The sequence below is a fragment of the Homarus americanus genome, unplaced genomic scaffold (assembly GCF_018991925.1).
Source record: "Homarus americanus isolate GMGI-L3 unplaced genomic scaffold, GMGI_Hamer_2.0 scaffold24260, whole genome shotgun sequence".
Taxonomy (NCBI): Eukaryota; Metazoa; Arthropoda; class Malacostraca; order Decapoda; family Nephropidae; genus Homarus; species Homarus americanus.
This window is the reverse complement of record NW_024721079.1, coordinates 4,728,481-4,746,210: the sequence shown is the minus strand read 5'-3', so window position 1 is coordinate 4,746,210 and position 17,730 is coordinate 4,728,481. Positions and strand designations below refer to the sequence as shown.

Here is a 17,730-nt window from a genome sequence, read left to right as displayed (position 1 = left end):
GTTTGCGTACATGACGAGAGTACCACCAGAATGACCACCTTTATTATGTCACTCGCTTCTTGAACTCCGTATGAAGACGTTATCCAACTTTAAAGTTGTTATTGGTGCTGCCCTTATTTACTATTATCTTTAATACTAATACGTTAACGAGAGAGAAACTTAAAAGGAATCTCAATAAGGTTTAAAGGAAACTTAATAAGGCTTAAGAAAACTCAATAAGGCTCAAAGGAAACTCAATAAGGCTTAAAGGAAACTAAATAAGGCTTAAAGGAGATTCAATAACGCTTAAAGGAAACTCATAAGGCTTAAAGGAACCTCAATAAGGTTCAAAGGAAACTCAAGAGGCCGCCAAGTCTTCAGATAAACAGCGTTCTAAAAGCAAAGTCTCCAAACAAAAACGATTCCGAAAGAGCACTTGTTGGTGAGGGTGAACTTTCTGGTAAAGAGTGGAGTGGATGTTGGGGTCGGGGGGAGGGGAAGAGGGGAGACGAAAGGGTAGGAGTGGTAGGGAGAGAGGTAGGGGGTTGGGAGAGCAAGGGTTGGGGGTAGGGGATGGAGAGGTTGGGGTGGAATGGGATAGTGTGGAGGTTGGGAGGTGTTGTGGGGTAGGATAGGGTTGGGAAGTGTAGAGGATGTTGGGAGGGGGTAGGGGAAAGGGGATGGGATGGGGGTAGGTAGGAGAGGGGTGGTGGGTGGGGGAGAGGGACGAGTTAGTGGGTACACGGAATCCTACAAGACTGAAGGCATCGTATTAGCGACAAGAGCACAGGATTATGGAGCAGCGGGCACACTCTGGTGGTAACGAGCCACAGTTACATTTTTTTACAATATGCACCGCACCTTAAGTCATGTTCTGTCAATAACGTCCTCCGAAAAAAACAAATTATAAACTACCAACTATTTTTCACCCGTGACACAAAACTGTATAATTTTTGCCTTCCCAGGAGCGGAAATTATCAGAGAACAACACGGAATAGTCATTATCCATTAAAATATCAGAATATAAACACAGTAGATAAAATACTGAAGAACTGGAGCGACTCTTTGGGTGTCCGTCAACCAGTCAATCAGCTGCCTTGTTACACACTGACCCTAGGCCTCAGTTGCAAAGATTGAGTGAACCGACTATCAGTACTGTTTGTGTGCATCACGGTTTACTTTTTTCTATTTTGTCAACTTTGGAAAATTAAATACACATCATCTTTTGACTAAAATTACTGAAAAGTTAGGAATAATAATGGAGAAAAAAATTATGTAGTGAAGAAACCTGACCGGGAGAAAGGAATGAAAAGTAAAACTAGATGAAACAGCAAGGGAGAAGGAATAGGAGAGAAGGAGGAGGAAGGAGGGAAGAGGGAAGAGGAAAGGAGGAGGAAGGAGGGAAGAGGAAAGGAGGAGGAGGGAGGGAAGAGGAGGAGAGACTGTTAATGGCCTGGGCAACCAGAGAGAGAGAGAGAGAGAGAGAGAGAGAGAGAGAGAGAGAGAGAAACCAAACACTTACCAGCCGCGTTGTGAGGGAGAGGCCGCCGCGAGGGACTAGTGAAGGGGAAGTACGGGGAGTCTGGGGCGAAGGTCGCTCCGTCTGGGCCTCCAGCGGCGCCACCTACCGCCCCGCCCACGTATCCACCACTCACGCCCTGCAATAAACAAAGAAAAAGTAACACTGATCACACAACTGCTCGTTACGTTAGCCATCCCTGTAAATAAACCTTGACACAATAATAATTAAGACGTGATGAGTTATTTGTCAAGTCCTATAGAAAGAAACACTAATGTAATCGTAAACTGGAATAATAATACTCTATGACCGACAAATATAAGCATAAACTGGGGTATTATAAAAAAATAAATAATTATAAACTGAAAAATTATTATGACAGACAAATATAATTATAAAGTGAAATAATAACAAACTCAATTAATATCAATCAACAACGTTATGTATACGACGTGTTATTTCACTTCACCAATTTTCAACACTAAATCTCACCTCTTAGAATCTTAGACACTTTCCAATACTATTTTTTAATATACAATCTTAAAATAATTTCTTCCATTCACTCTTAATCCACAACAAATTTATCTCAAGTTGGAGGCAAAAACAGGGATCAAAATGACAGGGTATAGTAATGGCCTTGGGGATATGCTGAATCAGAGAGAAAATCGTCACCTTCCTCTGCCCCAGCCAGCACTTGTGCACAACCAAGGTCCTTCAACATTACCACCAGGAAAATGTGACGCCTATGGTAAATTGTATAGCCACGACGACATCCTGCCCCCAGCACTCACGCATAAAACACTCAGACACCGGACACTCGCATACCGGGCACTCACACACACAGACAGTCAGACACACACACACATATATACATTTATAGTATACTCACACATACACAGGTCACTCACACGTACACAAGACACACACATATACAGGACACACACACACAAGACAATCGCATACACGTAACCCACACACACACACACACACACACACCGGACACTCACATTATAAGCTCCTGTTACACCTACAGTACACGTGAAATATTCTCTCAGTAATGCATATTTTCACAATTCGTTGCCAACATTTATAATTACATGATGTTAATGTTGATAGTCACATCTGTGTTTGGTAATGTCGACGCGGCTTGTTATTGGCTGCCAGAGTCACAACGTTGTAACTCCAATGTTTGTTTTCGTTTACCACGTTATGTAATAATAAATAAAACAAACTTAAAAATAATGGTTAACGTGAAGTAGGAGCAAGAAACGTCAAGCAAATCCTCTTACAACACACAAATTATAATTTACTTAACCCCGAAAATTAGATACCAAATGAGCACATAACAATACCACCATCACTTAATGCCAGACATGCGATCACTGTTTCTCCTCCTCCTCCACCACCGCTGGTAAACAAACAAGCAGACACACACACACACACACACACAGGAAAAAGAAATCATTCATTTAGAGGAAACTACTTATGCACTTGAAATCCATCAGGTAATAATGTCTGGCAAAATGGTCGTATCCCACAGGCCCGTGAATGACATTGTTTTTACAGACCAACATCACTTGACCCAACTTGAAATACACAAACCGAGTGGTCACACATACCGCCGTCTGCATCAACAAGCTGGAGGAGGAGTCGAAAATAACCTCTATCAACCTGTCTAATACGAAAAACAAATATATGTCAAGACAATTTTACAAGACTATTTTAACAGGAATCTCATACAAAACTTTCTGAAAATCTTCCCCAGAGATTTAAAAACAACAAGGGAGGAAACTGGACCAGAGGGATGGCCAATGAGAGGTGGTACAGATGGAAGGATTTTAATGATATAACCGACATCCCTCATAACCTTAATTAGGCCAGTTTTTGCTGAACCGCCATTTAATGTGTCAAAACTATTCACTGGTGATTGGTCCATGGCTGCCAATGTTTTTGTAGGGAGCAGCTTCCCCCGAACAATCTCGAGTTGCCCCGCCCAATGGTCAGGTGTGTCGACTTTCGCCGGAATCAGTTCAGTGGTTTTGAAGAAGTCGTTGGTGTGGAAACCCAGCACATACCAATGACTCCAGTTTTATTTCAATCCCATCTATTTACTGTACTTTTATTTTCGTATTTAGTTTTAAGTCCGACATATTTCCTTACAGAAACCAGAGTTAAGCCAGTCCAGTCATCTTGTCCGATTAGTGGTTGTGAGCATGTTTAAAACTGGTTTGAATGCCTGACTGTTATGGAAATTAAACCAGCAAAATTCACCCATATATATATATGTATATGGAAAGTAACACTATCACCAATAAGAACAAATGCTCAGTAATCGAGCCTTAAATCATAGAGAGAGGAACGACTGGAGGAGGAGGACAACTGAGCTCTCGGAAGGTTTAATTAAACCCTCGGCCAGGTGAGATAACATCAACAACAATTAACAGAACTTCAATTCATACAGCCGTTAGAGAAATACACTTATACAAAACTAATTGAGAGCAAGCGGAGTATTGAAGTCCATCATACGCCCTCTGCTATACACTAAATTTCATAAACTCAAATGTCACCTTGACCTCTAACAAACAAAGACTTACATATCCTGCATAACACTTCACTAGTTAGGACATATTTACGTGGGTTTCTCAGGATATCTGCGGCAGTATAAGAACAACACTTACAAGGCAAAGTTTACCGATACCCGTATGAATGTATTACCACGAGTCCCTTCAGTAGGGTCTCAACTAGCGCACAAAAACACAATTAACAAGTGCCACAGAAGTATTGTTTCTGGTGACAAAGATAAAAAGAGTAAGACGAAGATAAAAAGAAAATCAAAAGGAAACACGGAGGAGCAGGAAGAGGAAAAGAAAAATAGAAAGCTCTTTGTTTTGTGTGGCGCAATATAATGTCAAGTTTAAGGTTTTTCCCCTACTAACTGTAAGTGGCCCACCAGTTCTGCGGCAATATCCACCGTCTCCGGATGGCTGCCGACACTGGCCACTTATTTTGAAAGTCGCACACAGAATGTCTACCTCTTTGATCTCATTACACCACCAACAAAAAATAATGAGTACTTAAAATCAGTGAAGCGATCACTTTACGCTTTCACTCGCGGAAGACTTGTTAACTCCCAATACAGTAATATATACAGTATGTAGAGCCCCAGCAGCCTCTTGTTGTTCCAGCGAGCCAGACTGTCTTTTACACTAATCACTTCCATTCATTAACTCACGACTATCCATCTTACTCCACTCTTACTTACACGGAGTCCAAGTATAATCATTAAGTAAAACAAAGATGAAATGAGGAGATGGGTAATAATAATAATAGGGAGTTACTTAAACTTTTACAGACACATTAAAACCCTCAACATCATCAACTGCTGCTCAACAAAACACTCAATCACTATAAGTTGACGTAATACTTGTCTTCCGTCACACTGCCTCAACATTTATGATCTCGTTAAACGTCAACTCCAATATCTGACGTCATGAACCAATACCTAAAAAAAATAAAAAATAAAAAATAAAATAAAAAATTAAGTCAATGAAATGCAGCGTCACATTTTACTAATCACACCGAGCGATCGTTTAGTTAAAATTCATTCACGTATGACCACCAACTCGGCATCACATTGAAGCCGCGTTAAATGCTTCGCAAAAAAATTCCTCCCCTCAAAACCAGCCCCAGCCACCACAACTTTCCCCCTAAATTAAGCTGGAGGCTTCGCTTATCTTCAGTAATTAATCTTCTTTTTTGGTGGTCTCAACTCCGACACAACGATTAACTTACACAAGGACCGGGGACAACCACGCTGCTGCCCCTCGCCATCCATCCTAACCCCCCCCCCCTCTCACCCCCCACGGTCGGGATTTTCTAAGGCTCGTAAGTTAAAAAAAATTCTTCGTAAATGAGTGACGTAAGAACTTATCTAAGTGGCTTATTTTTAACCGACGACACGGTGTTGGATTCTCGGGAATTTTACAGGTTAGGATTTTCCTCTTAATTTATGAACGCATCTAGTTGATTCCTACACGGTGTTGGATTCTCAAAAATTCGGATATTAAATTTTCCTCTGAACGAACATTTCATAAACCGAAGCGCTTTAAGTTCAAATTTCCTCTTAATAACTGACTCACTTAACCTATGACATACAGATGGATTCTCGGTAATGTATTTCCAGCGTTCAATTTTCCTCCTCAGTAAAGATGTAACAACGCATGTAACTCACTAACTACCACACTTAAATTATGAAAGGTTCACCACTTTAAATTTTCACTTCAACGATAACGTCTCTTAAGTGGTTGGTTTACTTAAGCTGAAGCATAAAACTAAAACGCAAAAAAAAAAAAAAAATGGCTGCAAATTTACCCCTCGACTCGACGATCATCATTTACGGGACAAAATAAACACACATCCCAGGCCAGGGGTAGACTCATCCACCCTTCACTGCAGGACATTAACCTCGACTGGGGTTCTGGGGGAGGTTATATGACTTAATGCGGAAACTGGGGACCTTAACATGAAATACTGGGGGAGAGGATGACCCCACCACTATTTACTGGGGGAGAGGATGACCCCACCACTACTTACTGGGGGAGAGGATGACCCCACCACTACTTACTGGGGGAGAGGATGACCCCACCACTACTTACTGAGGAGAGGATGACCCCACCACTACTTACTGAGGGAGGGTGAATATCAACTACTTTTTCCAGGGACACACACACACACACACACACACACACACACTCAGACATTAATGACTGCCAAATGACCTGGGGGTTGTAAGTGCCTCAGTCGGCTAGTAAAATGCCATCACAGCCCAAGGAGTTTCTCGCCACTTTTTCCACTAATTACATCCCCCAAAATAAATCAATATCGTATTTGTCTTGAACGAAGTCACCCCAATGATGACTTTTAGTAAAACATTATTCTGTAAAAAAAAAAAAAATTATATATATATATATATATATATATATATATATATATATATATATATATATATATATATATATATATATATATATATATATATATATATATATATATATATATATATATATATATATATATATATATATATATATAATTTTATTTAAAGGCCTCCAGCTGCTCTGTATATAGAAATACATCACCACAACATTACACTACAACACAACAAACAAAAGACAAAATCAACTTCATTATATTTCTGCACCCCCAAAACACAGTTCACTACCTGGGGCTAATATCAGACTCGACTATTTTTTTCCACCTGGAGTCACTTGTCAGGCTAAGATATTAGAACTTCATGATGGTTCACCGACGACACTACTACTTCACCTGAAGTGAGGGGCTCTAGAAGTTCTTGGCCCAGCAGGTCCAGTTCACTCGGCGCAACACTGATGTGCTGTTGCGAGATGATTTTGTCGTCGAGTACAGGAAGTACTGTGAAATCACAGGTAAAGCAAGTACTAGCATCAGTGGTGAGCACTGGTAGCCACCTCTCCCAGCTGGGCGTGAGGGCGTCGGGGAGGGTTGGGGGCAGCAACGGCGTCGAACAGAGGTACGGCTACCCAGGGGTCGTTCTCACCTCCTCTAGCTAGAGCCACAACACACACCTCGACCTGGATCCCGTCGACCACTCCTTTGACTCCTCGCACCACCTTCCTTCACACCCTACCGCCCCAAGTTGACTCAGTATTTGAAGCTTTTGGCTCCGGGGGTTTTGAGTGGTCCTTCTCAGCGAGGCGGCGGATTATTTGAGGTCATTTTTAATAAACTAGATAAAACATTTTTTCAAGTGTATATCTATATATATCCTTTACTCATTTTTCTATTAGGTTTTCTTCATTCACACTGTAATTATTCATTATTTATACACTTTGAATATTAACTTACGATTTTATAGGGAAGGAACAGCATTATTTTCAATTGGAAAGCATCACGAAGTTACCACAAATGAAGAAATAAATGCAAAAGAAATCAATAACCAATGAAAGTTAAAAAATAAAACATCTTGGCTCAGGGGTTGGGTCGTATACTGACAAGTTTACAACAGTTGTTGAGAGAGGACAGAGGAAGTCCGAAGACGTGGAGGAAATTTGGGGAAAATCCTGGGGCGGGAATCGTCTTCTTAACTAAAGGCAAGTGAAGACTACACACTATATACACAGGCTACACCAACAACCATGTCACCATCAACCATACCAAGACCATGGTTATGCACATCAACCTCTCCTCCGACATTGTCCCACCTCCTTCCATTACCCTAGGTCCGAACACACTCCAGGTTGTAGATTCCACGAAGCTCCTCGGCGTCACCATAGACAACAAACTAAATTGGAAACCACACGTCAGTGAAGTTGTCAAATCCTCCAGTTTCCGTCTCCACCTCCTCCGCCGACTCAAGTCCCTCGGAGTTCCCGCACACGAGCTCCTCAGTGTATACACAACATTCATACTTCCCAAGCTCACCTATGCCTCCCCCACCTGGTCTTCCTCCCTAAATGCCACACAACGTAAACACCTAGAAAAAGTGCAAAAGAGGGCATGCAAGATTATTCTCTCCCCTTCCTACTCCACATATCAAGAAGCGCTCAACACACTGACCCTTTCGACTCTCACTGACCATCACCACGGCCTCATCTGCAAATTTGGTAAGAAGCTTCTACACCATCCTCGACACCGGCTCCTACTACCACCTGAGATCCCCTGTCCGAGAATTGCTGTTCGACACCACAACCGCATCCAGCCCATACGTGCACGAACCGATCGCTATAAGAACAGCCCAGTCCCAACCATTGTAAAAATTATCAATAACATGTAATAAATCAGTGTATTCACTCCCAGTAAACACTGCTCCCTACACTGTCACTATTATGTTGAAATGAACTGTAGTTTGAGCTGATCCCCATCATCTAAGTTACTATATGTCTTATTTGTGTCACTTATGTCAAATTTGTATATTATTTGTAATTCGTAAACCCATTCCCCAAATATGTAACTGTATATTTTCAGCCTTCTGGCTGCCAAGCTCTTCAATAAACCGTTAATTATTATTATTATTATTATTATTACACACACACGATACACAACCTACACAGGTTACAATCACTACACAGGCTACACACACTACACACATAGACTCTAAGTGTGTTAGCTACTCATATGGTCATCGTTTACATAATATGAATATCAAGGAAATTCCATTATCGACATCAGAAGTGCGTCCTCATGTTAATCATAGGTAACCAGGTAACCCCCAAATTCCGACACGAATATTAAAACCAGTTTATATAGTCAGAAGAGAACTCTATGGTAATTACTATTTGAAATTATTTAGATTAACATAATAATATTACGAGTCACGAACCACGCGATCCACACACACACTGTCTCAAGGTTCTGAATATAATAGTTCAGGTCGTGGCGCCTTGACTACAGGACGCGGTGGTCAGTGTGTGTCGTGTTCACTTCAACAGGCTCCCAGGATAGAGGAAACGTCGTCACACTAACGCTGTAGATCTATTGTACACCAGACTGTTGGACAGGAGCCCCATCTGTGTAAGTAAACAACAGCAACGATTGTTTGTCTCTTGTAAAATAAAATAAAAACATTTGTGTATGCCCAGCAAAAAACAAACAAAAAACAAGTGTAGCTATGAGCTGAGAAAAAAAAAATGTGTCGTCTCTTAGAACTAAAAATACAAGAAACCTTATTAACATTTGTGTCTTGCTTAAAGCAAATAACTGTGATGTCTTGTTAAGAACAATAACAACATTTTTGTGTTTCACAAGAAACAATAACGTTTGTATATCTTACAGGAAAGGGTAAACAGCATTTGATTGTCACAATAAACAATAACAGCGTCTGTGTCTTACAAATACAGTAATAACGTTGTAGTGTCTTACAAAAAGAAGAAAAACACAACAGGACTGGTGAGGGGAGGTGTGTCTTGACGAAAACATTCTCCATACGGCCGCTTATCACCCGTAGTTTGGCGAGGCTCACAGCTTAACTGGCTTGTCATGACAAATGGAGGCAGTAACACCGCTAGAGCCATAAAGAAAATTTGCTTAAGCATCCGTGTTGGGCACTGGTAATACATGGAGGGACTTTCCGTCTCTTCTTTACTGCGCCTGTCCCAAGAGAGGTGTAAACACAAGCTCTTATTGTCTACAGGGACAAGGTCTTGTCCTTAAACATGACATATATATATATATATATATATATATATATATATATATATATATATATATATATATATATATATATATATATATATATATATATATATATATATATATATATATATAAAGCTAGAAGTTTGATATCACAATCTTCTCCATAGTCTAAAACCAAATAGTCCATCTGGGGAACCAACATCCTTCCCGCATCGATCCTAACTGGATACACTAGGACACCCTCACCGCTACCTTGACAACTGTGGGTAGCAATGACACAAATCCCGCCCATCTTAACAACTGTAGGACAAACTATAACACCATATCAGCCCACTTTGACACCATGGATCACCATGACACCTTTCTCGCTCACCTTGACACTGCCACTACTTATCTATAAATATTTCACTAAATTAATCGCAAAAGCAGACCCTTCACAATCCTCGTGAATTCGCACATTCTCATGGTCAGTATTGTACAGCGGGAAACGGAGTATGGCGATTAAATATTTGCATGAGGCACATGTTAACATTAGGCAATGCTTGTGTGCCATGTTTCACTGTGGTTTAAAGTTCTGTTCTTCAGATAAAAATAAAGCGTACAACACACACACAACATCCGCTTCACTAGCAGGACGACGACAATGAGAGACTCGTTAAGAAATAAACTACGTAAGTCGGTGTGTGTTAACAGACGAAAAAGGTGGTGGAGAAAGAGGCAAAAAAACACACAAGTAACAATAGGAAATAGAAAGTAACTCCGGGTAAGCATTACACCAAGCGTTGGCAGAAAACAACGAAGCTCCCCTGCAGTTGTACCTGGACATAAAAGCTTATCACTGTTTACACCGACGACAATGACGACTACGGCACTTGGGGACAGTACATAAAGCTCCCCTTGTAGATCGAGCTGGCGAGCTAAGACCATTAGGTATAGGTTCCGTTAGGTTCAGTTAAGTTAGATTAAGCAAAGTAAAGTTGCGTTACATAGGTTAGGTTAAGTTAGGCAAAGCAAAGGAGGCTTCGGTTAGATTAGGCAAGGTCAGGTATGGTTAGACGAGAGTAGGCTAGGCTAGGCTAGATTAGGTTAGGAAGACAACCATTAACCTGTAATCTAGTCCAAGCTCTATAAATATATTCATATAATAAAGTAGCGACGCCGTAAAGACAATGAACACAGAATAAAGAAAATGTGATAATATCTTGAGGAAAAAAAACGAGACAAACAAAAGGAGAATAAAGAAAAATGAAAACTTAAGTTGAGGAAAGTCAAGTGGCACTCACAGATATAAAATGATGATAATAATAATAATAATAATAATAATAATAATAATAATAATAATAAGCAGGATGCATAATAAATCGAGGAAATATTAAATAGAGGAGAGAGTAGCTACCAGACCTGAGGACCAGAGCGGACATCCCAGTACAGTTAAGACCTATATTTAACGGATTTACAGTATATGGGAGAGAGTAGTCCGTTATATCGAGATCCATTAGATGTGAAACGTCCTTAACAGACTACAGTACATGGAAGAGTACATTCCATTATATCGAGGTCCATTAAATGTGAAACCTCCATATAACGGATTATAGCCGTTAGAGTGATGTCCGTTAAATGGAGGTTTAACTGGACCTGAAGTGATAACTAAGGAAACTTAATACACAAAACTATGACTAAAGAAAATTACTAAATAAAAAAACACATACTGTAAGGCAACAGAAACTAATTTCAAGATACAATGACAATATGATGAAAAGAAAGAAAATCTCAGGGGCTTAAAACTGAAGAAGCATAAACCCAGAAAGTTTTGGCTGAGGAGAATGCATGAAAACGAAAACACATAGAAATGCAGATGAGAAAGAAGGATCCGCCATAAAGCGAGTTTTGGCTCGGCACTAAGGCGACGTTGGTGAGGTTACAAGAGACGTCGTAGAAGAGGAGGTTAAAAATTGATAACTTGTACGATAAAACTAAATAATAATAATAATAATAATAAAAATAATAATAATAATAATAATAAGAAGAAGAAGAAGAAGGAGAAGAAGAAGAGATAAGGATTCTCTAAAATACTGGAAATATGAAAAAGTGCGATTGGGCGTGGCAGGAATACTCTGAGTTAATGAGAGGGGTACAATCACACATTGTAAGACCCCTCACATCTTAACTCGACTTTTTTGTTCTCCTTTACTGACGATCGGTGAGTGGCAATGATTCTGACCAAAAACAATGATCCAGAATGACGTATTTAGGTTGTTAACTGGATAGTGCATACTTAACACACAAAGAGTTGTTTGAACCAAGCTACTTCGTACAAAGGCAGAATGGGGTACAAAACTATAAGATTGGTACCAACACACACACACACGGGGTCATAACATGTTTACAACCCAATGCTGAACTTCTATGTATCGGGTACTCGAGACTGATAATAATAGATACACAGATATTCTCAATGAAGTGTAAACCTCAACAAATACATACCGAAAAACTTGGTAATTTACAGCGTATACATAGTACTCAACACAGACTAACAGCTAAGAGAAGTGCGTAACAACCTGGGTCTAACATGTGCAAGACAAGTAAAATGATGATTAAAATGCGTATGATCAAGGTGTATACAGTATATGCCCGTGTTGGTAAGTGGAAAAAACGAGAAAAAAAAACCAGAAAAAGAAAAAACAGAAAACAGAAAAAACATCTTCTGGCATGAGACATTTGAGGAATATAATAGCGAAAACAAAAGACCTTCCACGTTACCAACGTTATGAAACACTCAAAAATAATGTATATACATCAACTTACATCACCATCAATCCATAGTAATGTAATACAGAGGTCCGTCCTTCATACAGTCCACCCCCATGCCCATGCTCACCCTCATTCTTCCCACTCATCCGTACTCACCGCATTCTTCCCACTCATCCGTACTCACCCGCATTCCCCACTCATCCGTACTCGCCGCATTCTTCCCACTCATCCGTACTCACCCGCATTCTTCCCACTCATCCGTACTCACCCGCATTATTCCCACCCATCCGCATTCTTCCCACTCAACCGTACTCGCCCGCATTCTTCCCACTCACCCGCATTCTTCCCACTCACCCGCATTCTTCCCACTCATCCGTACTCACCCTCATTCTTCCCACTCACCCGAAAACTTACTCTAGCATGAACACTGAGGCACGCCCACATCTGCCTCCATACCACTCCCCTACCCACTGAAGAAACCCGTATTTCCACCACGAGAAGAGTATACGTAAAAACATGTGTCCAGGGCTTAAAAATTACCTGGCGCTCACATTAGGATAATATACATACATACATACATACATTTAACCCAAGTGCGTATTTTACAACCACGAACAAATACAAACAGACACAAATGCATTCATGCACACAAACATGCACGCACACAATACCAGAGAGAAAAGAGAGACTGTGTTAATCCAAGCATAAATGAAAAGTGTATAACGGGTCCCGACACTTGGCAAAGAAGTGAGCAAAACCTGGTGTGGTCCCTGTGAGCGGGTGCCAAGCGGTGGCCGCCCGCCTCCCTGCTATGGCCACCGCCACCACCCCACACTCACTCACTATAGACACTAAGCGCTACTGTGGTCCAGAGCCAATGGGAGCTTAAGGTATCCAGGTCTAAAGTATTATGAAAGCCAATAAGCGCATAGATATCATCTTTTAGTGTGTCCTACAGCCAATGAACGCTTAGAAACCCATGTCTAAATTGTTCTACAGGCAATGATCGCTTGCTTACACACCCAGGTCTAGGAGTTCCAGCCAATGAGAGCTTACATATCCGAATCTAGTATTTCCTTCGACCAATGAGCGCTAAGATAAGCAAGTCTGATATGCCTGACAGGCAATGAGCGCGAGATAATAAATATCTTCATATATTACGCTCCTATCTATGAAAATTATACCAATACACAATACAGTCACATTCACCTCTCTCTCTCTCTCTCCTGTTCTTATCCCGGACCCAAGTGTTCCGCCATCTTCCCAACTAGTAATGAGTATAAACTTTAACTCAAGTTTACTCGCCCATTTTATTTCCAGGCTTAAAATTTTCCACCTAAAGTGTTTATACCAAAGTCTCACGTGTATTTATACGGATTTAACAGTTGTAAACTCCGCTAATGGGGAGTAAATGACCTCTCAGAAATATACCAATACCTTAACCATCCCCACTCCACCCCACCCCACCTCCAACTGGTTCTTCTTGGGATATTACGGAATTAAGTCCACTGTATCTTCTATCCTTTACGTGAACTCTGTATAACTTGAGGGAATTAAGACGGATTTTCTTGAAACTTGGCAAGAATATTGATCAACAAAAAGCTGGGTTTAAAGATACGATAATATACATGAAATTATAATGGGAGGGAGGGAGGGAGGTATTTGATATTTTGGTTGTTCAGAAATATAATGCGCCTGACTTCTTTTCTATTTTTCCTTAACATACAGTACAGGCGATATCTAGTTACTGTCAACACTGTTATTATCGTAATTGAAAAACTTGTTTAATATTTTTATGGCCACTGTCGTTCTTATTATTATTGTTATTTCTTATTATTGATATATGTCCCCCTCCTGTTGTTGCTAATATTAGTATTGTCGTTATAACTATCATTATCACTTTTATTTTTATTTTCTCTAACACTAGCGTCGCCTCACAACCTTCAAGTTGAGGTGACACTTTGCTGAAACATAACTCTTTACTACATTACAAATTACATTATTAGCTGAGGAATATTGGTGTCTGATATTGTACTTGTTCGTGTGAGTTTGTGAACGAATTTTGCAAGTGTTAGAGACCGAGTGAGTGAGCGAGTGCGTGCGTGTCTGAGTGAGTGAGTGTGTGTGTGTGTGAGTTTAGAGAAGGTATAGATAGGCTTGTGGGTGGTCGTCGGCTCTGACATCCATTGGTTAATTCTGTAGATAATGGCCGGAAATTGTTGGGCCAATCAGCGTGCAGAGTACAGTAGGGAATCACCCAACCGAGACAATATGCATACCATGTTGGTCAGAGTGAACCTTATATTTGAGTCTGAACTTCAACATTCATTTATTACCTTTGGAAACATTACCAAATACTGGAAGGAGGAAATACTTTAAACACACACACACACACACACACACACACACACACACACACACACACACACACACACACACACACACACCAGAATAAATTAGGACATTCTGCAACAAGCGACAATACACAATAAATCAGGTGAAGTTCTTAATCCAAACATCAGCACCGTATCCCCACCTAAGAGTTACCCTGCTGACACCCACAGACAGGCGGACGAACGGACAAACAGACGGACGAACGGACAAACAGACGGACGGACGGACGGACGGACAAATACCTTACCATATCACAACATTCTATCAATTTTATAGATGAATAAACATAATATTCCTTCCCTTTATTTATATAGTTTAATACTTCATTATTTATATCGGGTTTAATACTTCGTCCATTATTTATATTGGGTTTAATATTTCCTTCTGTGTTTATATCAAGTTTAATCATTAATTTGTGTTTAATATTTTCTTCTTTATCAATATCGGGTTTAATCCTTTATTTACATCAGATTCTAAGACTAAACCCCCCATGGCGTAAAATAAACACACAAGATAAAACCATTCCCAAACAATGCTTACATAAACCTTCCATAAATTAAAACGTTTTATTGGTTGTATTGTCAGCGAGAGAAGCTCCGGGGGGAATGAAACGAAAGGAAAGACCCTGAGAGCTGCCAAGCGTGGAGGGAGGGGTGGGAGGGAGGGAGGAGGGTGGGAGAGGGGGGATGGAGAGAGGGAGGAGGAAGGGGGATGGAGAGAGGGAGGGAGGAGGGAGAGAAGGAGGAGAAAGGATGGATGGAAGTAAACAAATGCTGCGAGAGTGTCCTAACAACTACCTGAACGCCCGCCACAGTGTTCAGCCAGTAGGATAAGACTCCTCGATACACGGTGGGAGGCAAAAGACCAAAAAAAGTACAACATGAGAAATAAGAAAATGATAAAGAAGGAGGAAGGGAAAGGTGTGAGAAGTAAGAATGGTAAAAGAGAGGGAAGGGAAAGGTGTAAGGAACAAGAAAAAAATAAGCAGAAGTGTGAGAATTAAGTCAGTGGTAAAGGGGGGGGGGAACTTTATACTGGAGGGAGCAATCAATAGAGATGTACACGCTGGAATCCTCAAGTACTGACAACACCTTGAGGGCAAAAAAAAAAATAGATGACTGATGCGCATGGAGGAGGAGGAGGAGGAGTTGGAGTAGAAGGAGTCAGTACAAGGGCGAGTCAAAGACAAAGTGGTGGTGGGAGAATGAAGGAAAAGTAACTCTGTGTGTGTGTGTGTGTGTGTGTGTGTGTGTGTGTGTGTGTGTGTGTGTGTGTACCAGTCACCATAAGCCAATAAGCAAGAAAATAGTTACACACTATTCGAGATTGATTTATTCAGTAACTCTCTCTCTCTCTCTCTCTCTCTCTCTCTCTCTCTCTCTCTCTCTTTCACACACACACACACAAAGCTAATTTTACGACACTACGATATTCTGACAAACTTTATAAAGGCACAACAAAATAAAATAAAATAAAATAATCCTGTACGCAGAATTCGCCTCTTAATGATGAACTTGCAAATGCTATTCATAAATTAAGTCACAAAGACGAGAGCCATAAAACGGCACCTCCTCCCTCTTAAGTCCATGGCGACCAAAACTAACCGGTTTCCAGCTATACGACGCTGACTTGTTTCTTTTACGGAGGTCAGAGGTCACAGCAACACATTGTAAACTGATATAATTTAGTCTTTCTAGTCATCATAACAACAGCTTCGACACTACCGAAATAGCATGGGTTTTTAAATTCGGACATCGGAAGGTCACATGATGTCCCTATTGATCTGACCTTTTGGAAATGTCCTAAATTCACTGATTACTTGTACTCTTTATATCGCCATAAGCCTCAAGTGTTAGTAGTGAACATCGACAACCTATACAGTCCTTACAATAAAATGGTTGGTCTTTATATATATATATATATATATATATATATATATATATATATATATATATATATATATATATATATATATATATATATTGACTATACTGTAGACCCGAGTCCTGCCTTTAATGTTTTTCTGGTTTTATTTTCGGATACGTCATAACCAGTTTAAAAGGTGTGCCATAATTAGTTGACAGAATTAATATCTAGAACAACATGTACCAACCCAACCCAACCCAACCAAAAACTGGATATATTACTCCTAGAATAATCTATGAGTGTCTGCTTTCGTCAATAGTGGTGGGCCGTGGATAACGCCTCCATCGACAAAAGCTAAGTTAAGTTAGGTTAGGTTGGATCAAGTATATATCTTAAATTAAATTAGGTTAGGTTAGGTCACGTATACATCTTAAATTAGGCCTGGCCGATTGGTATCCAGAGGGTCAACATCGTTACCAACCAGCATAGTGACCCTTCCCATAAAGACTTTAAAAAGCAATTTGAGTGAAGTCACGTTTCGTTTTCCTTGTTCCCACAGCCTCCCCGTCCCTCCCCAAAAGTTTTGTATTGTGTCGCACGCTGCGCCTCACTGCTCATGTGTACTATGACCAAACCGAGGTCGTGCGTGCGAAGGCCGTTTATCTTCACAAAGGCTAGGCACACCCGGCCCTCTAACGCATGTAAATTGATGGCCGGATCCTGATCTGTAGCCGGCAACCTCTGTATAAATAGTTCACAAGAGACATTTACATTTAATGAGATAAACATATAAACACAAGTAATTAGTTTAAAAAATATCACAATACTCGTTGGAGCATTCTGAATAATTACGGTACTGGAGAAATGAGAAACAGAGAAGACTAAAATGGTAACAAATATCTGGGGTTCTCAGTAGCCAGGGGAAGACTAGAGCGAGAGAGCAACAAAGAAGGGTTGGGCCTACTACAGGGAGGGTGGCGTAGCCTGCCTGGTGGTATGGATGGAACAAAGGTTATGACGTAACAAGTGTTTAACGAGTCGTGCAAAATATA

At 40.4% G+C, this 17,730-nt stretch overlaps 1 protein-coding gene across 1 annotated transcript in view; it reads right to left on the bottom strand.

Annotated features, from left to right (window-relative positions):
• LOC121861343 overlaps positions 1-17,730 on the bottom strand; it is a 90,727-nt gene that overhangs the window by 30,967 nt on the left and 42,030 nt on the right. Inside the window, exon 3 of the mRNA XM_042358992.1 lies at positions 1,502-1,637. Coding sequence (XP_042214926.1) covers positions 1,502-1,637 — 136 coding nt within the window. The remainder of the gene's footprint in view (positions 1-1,501; positions 1,638-17,730) is intronic.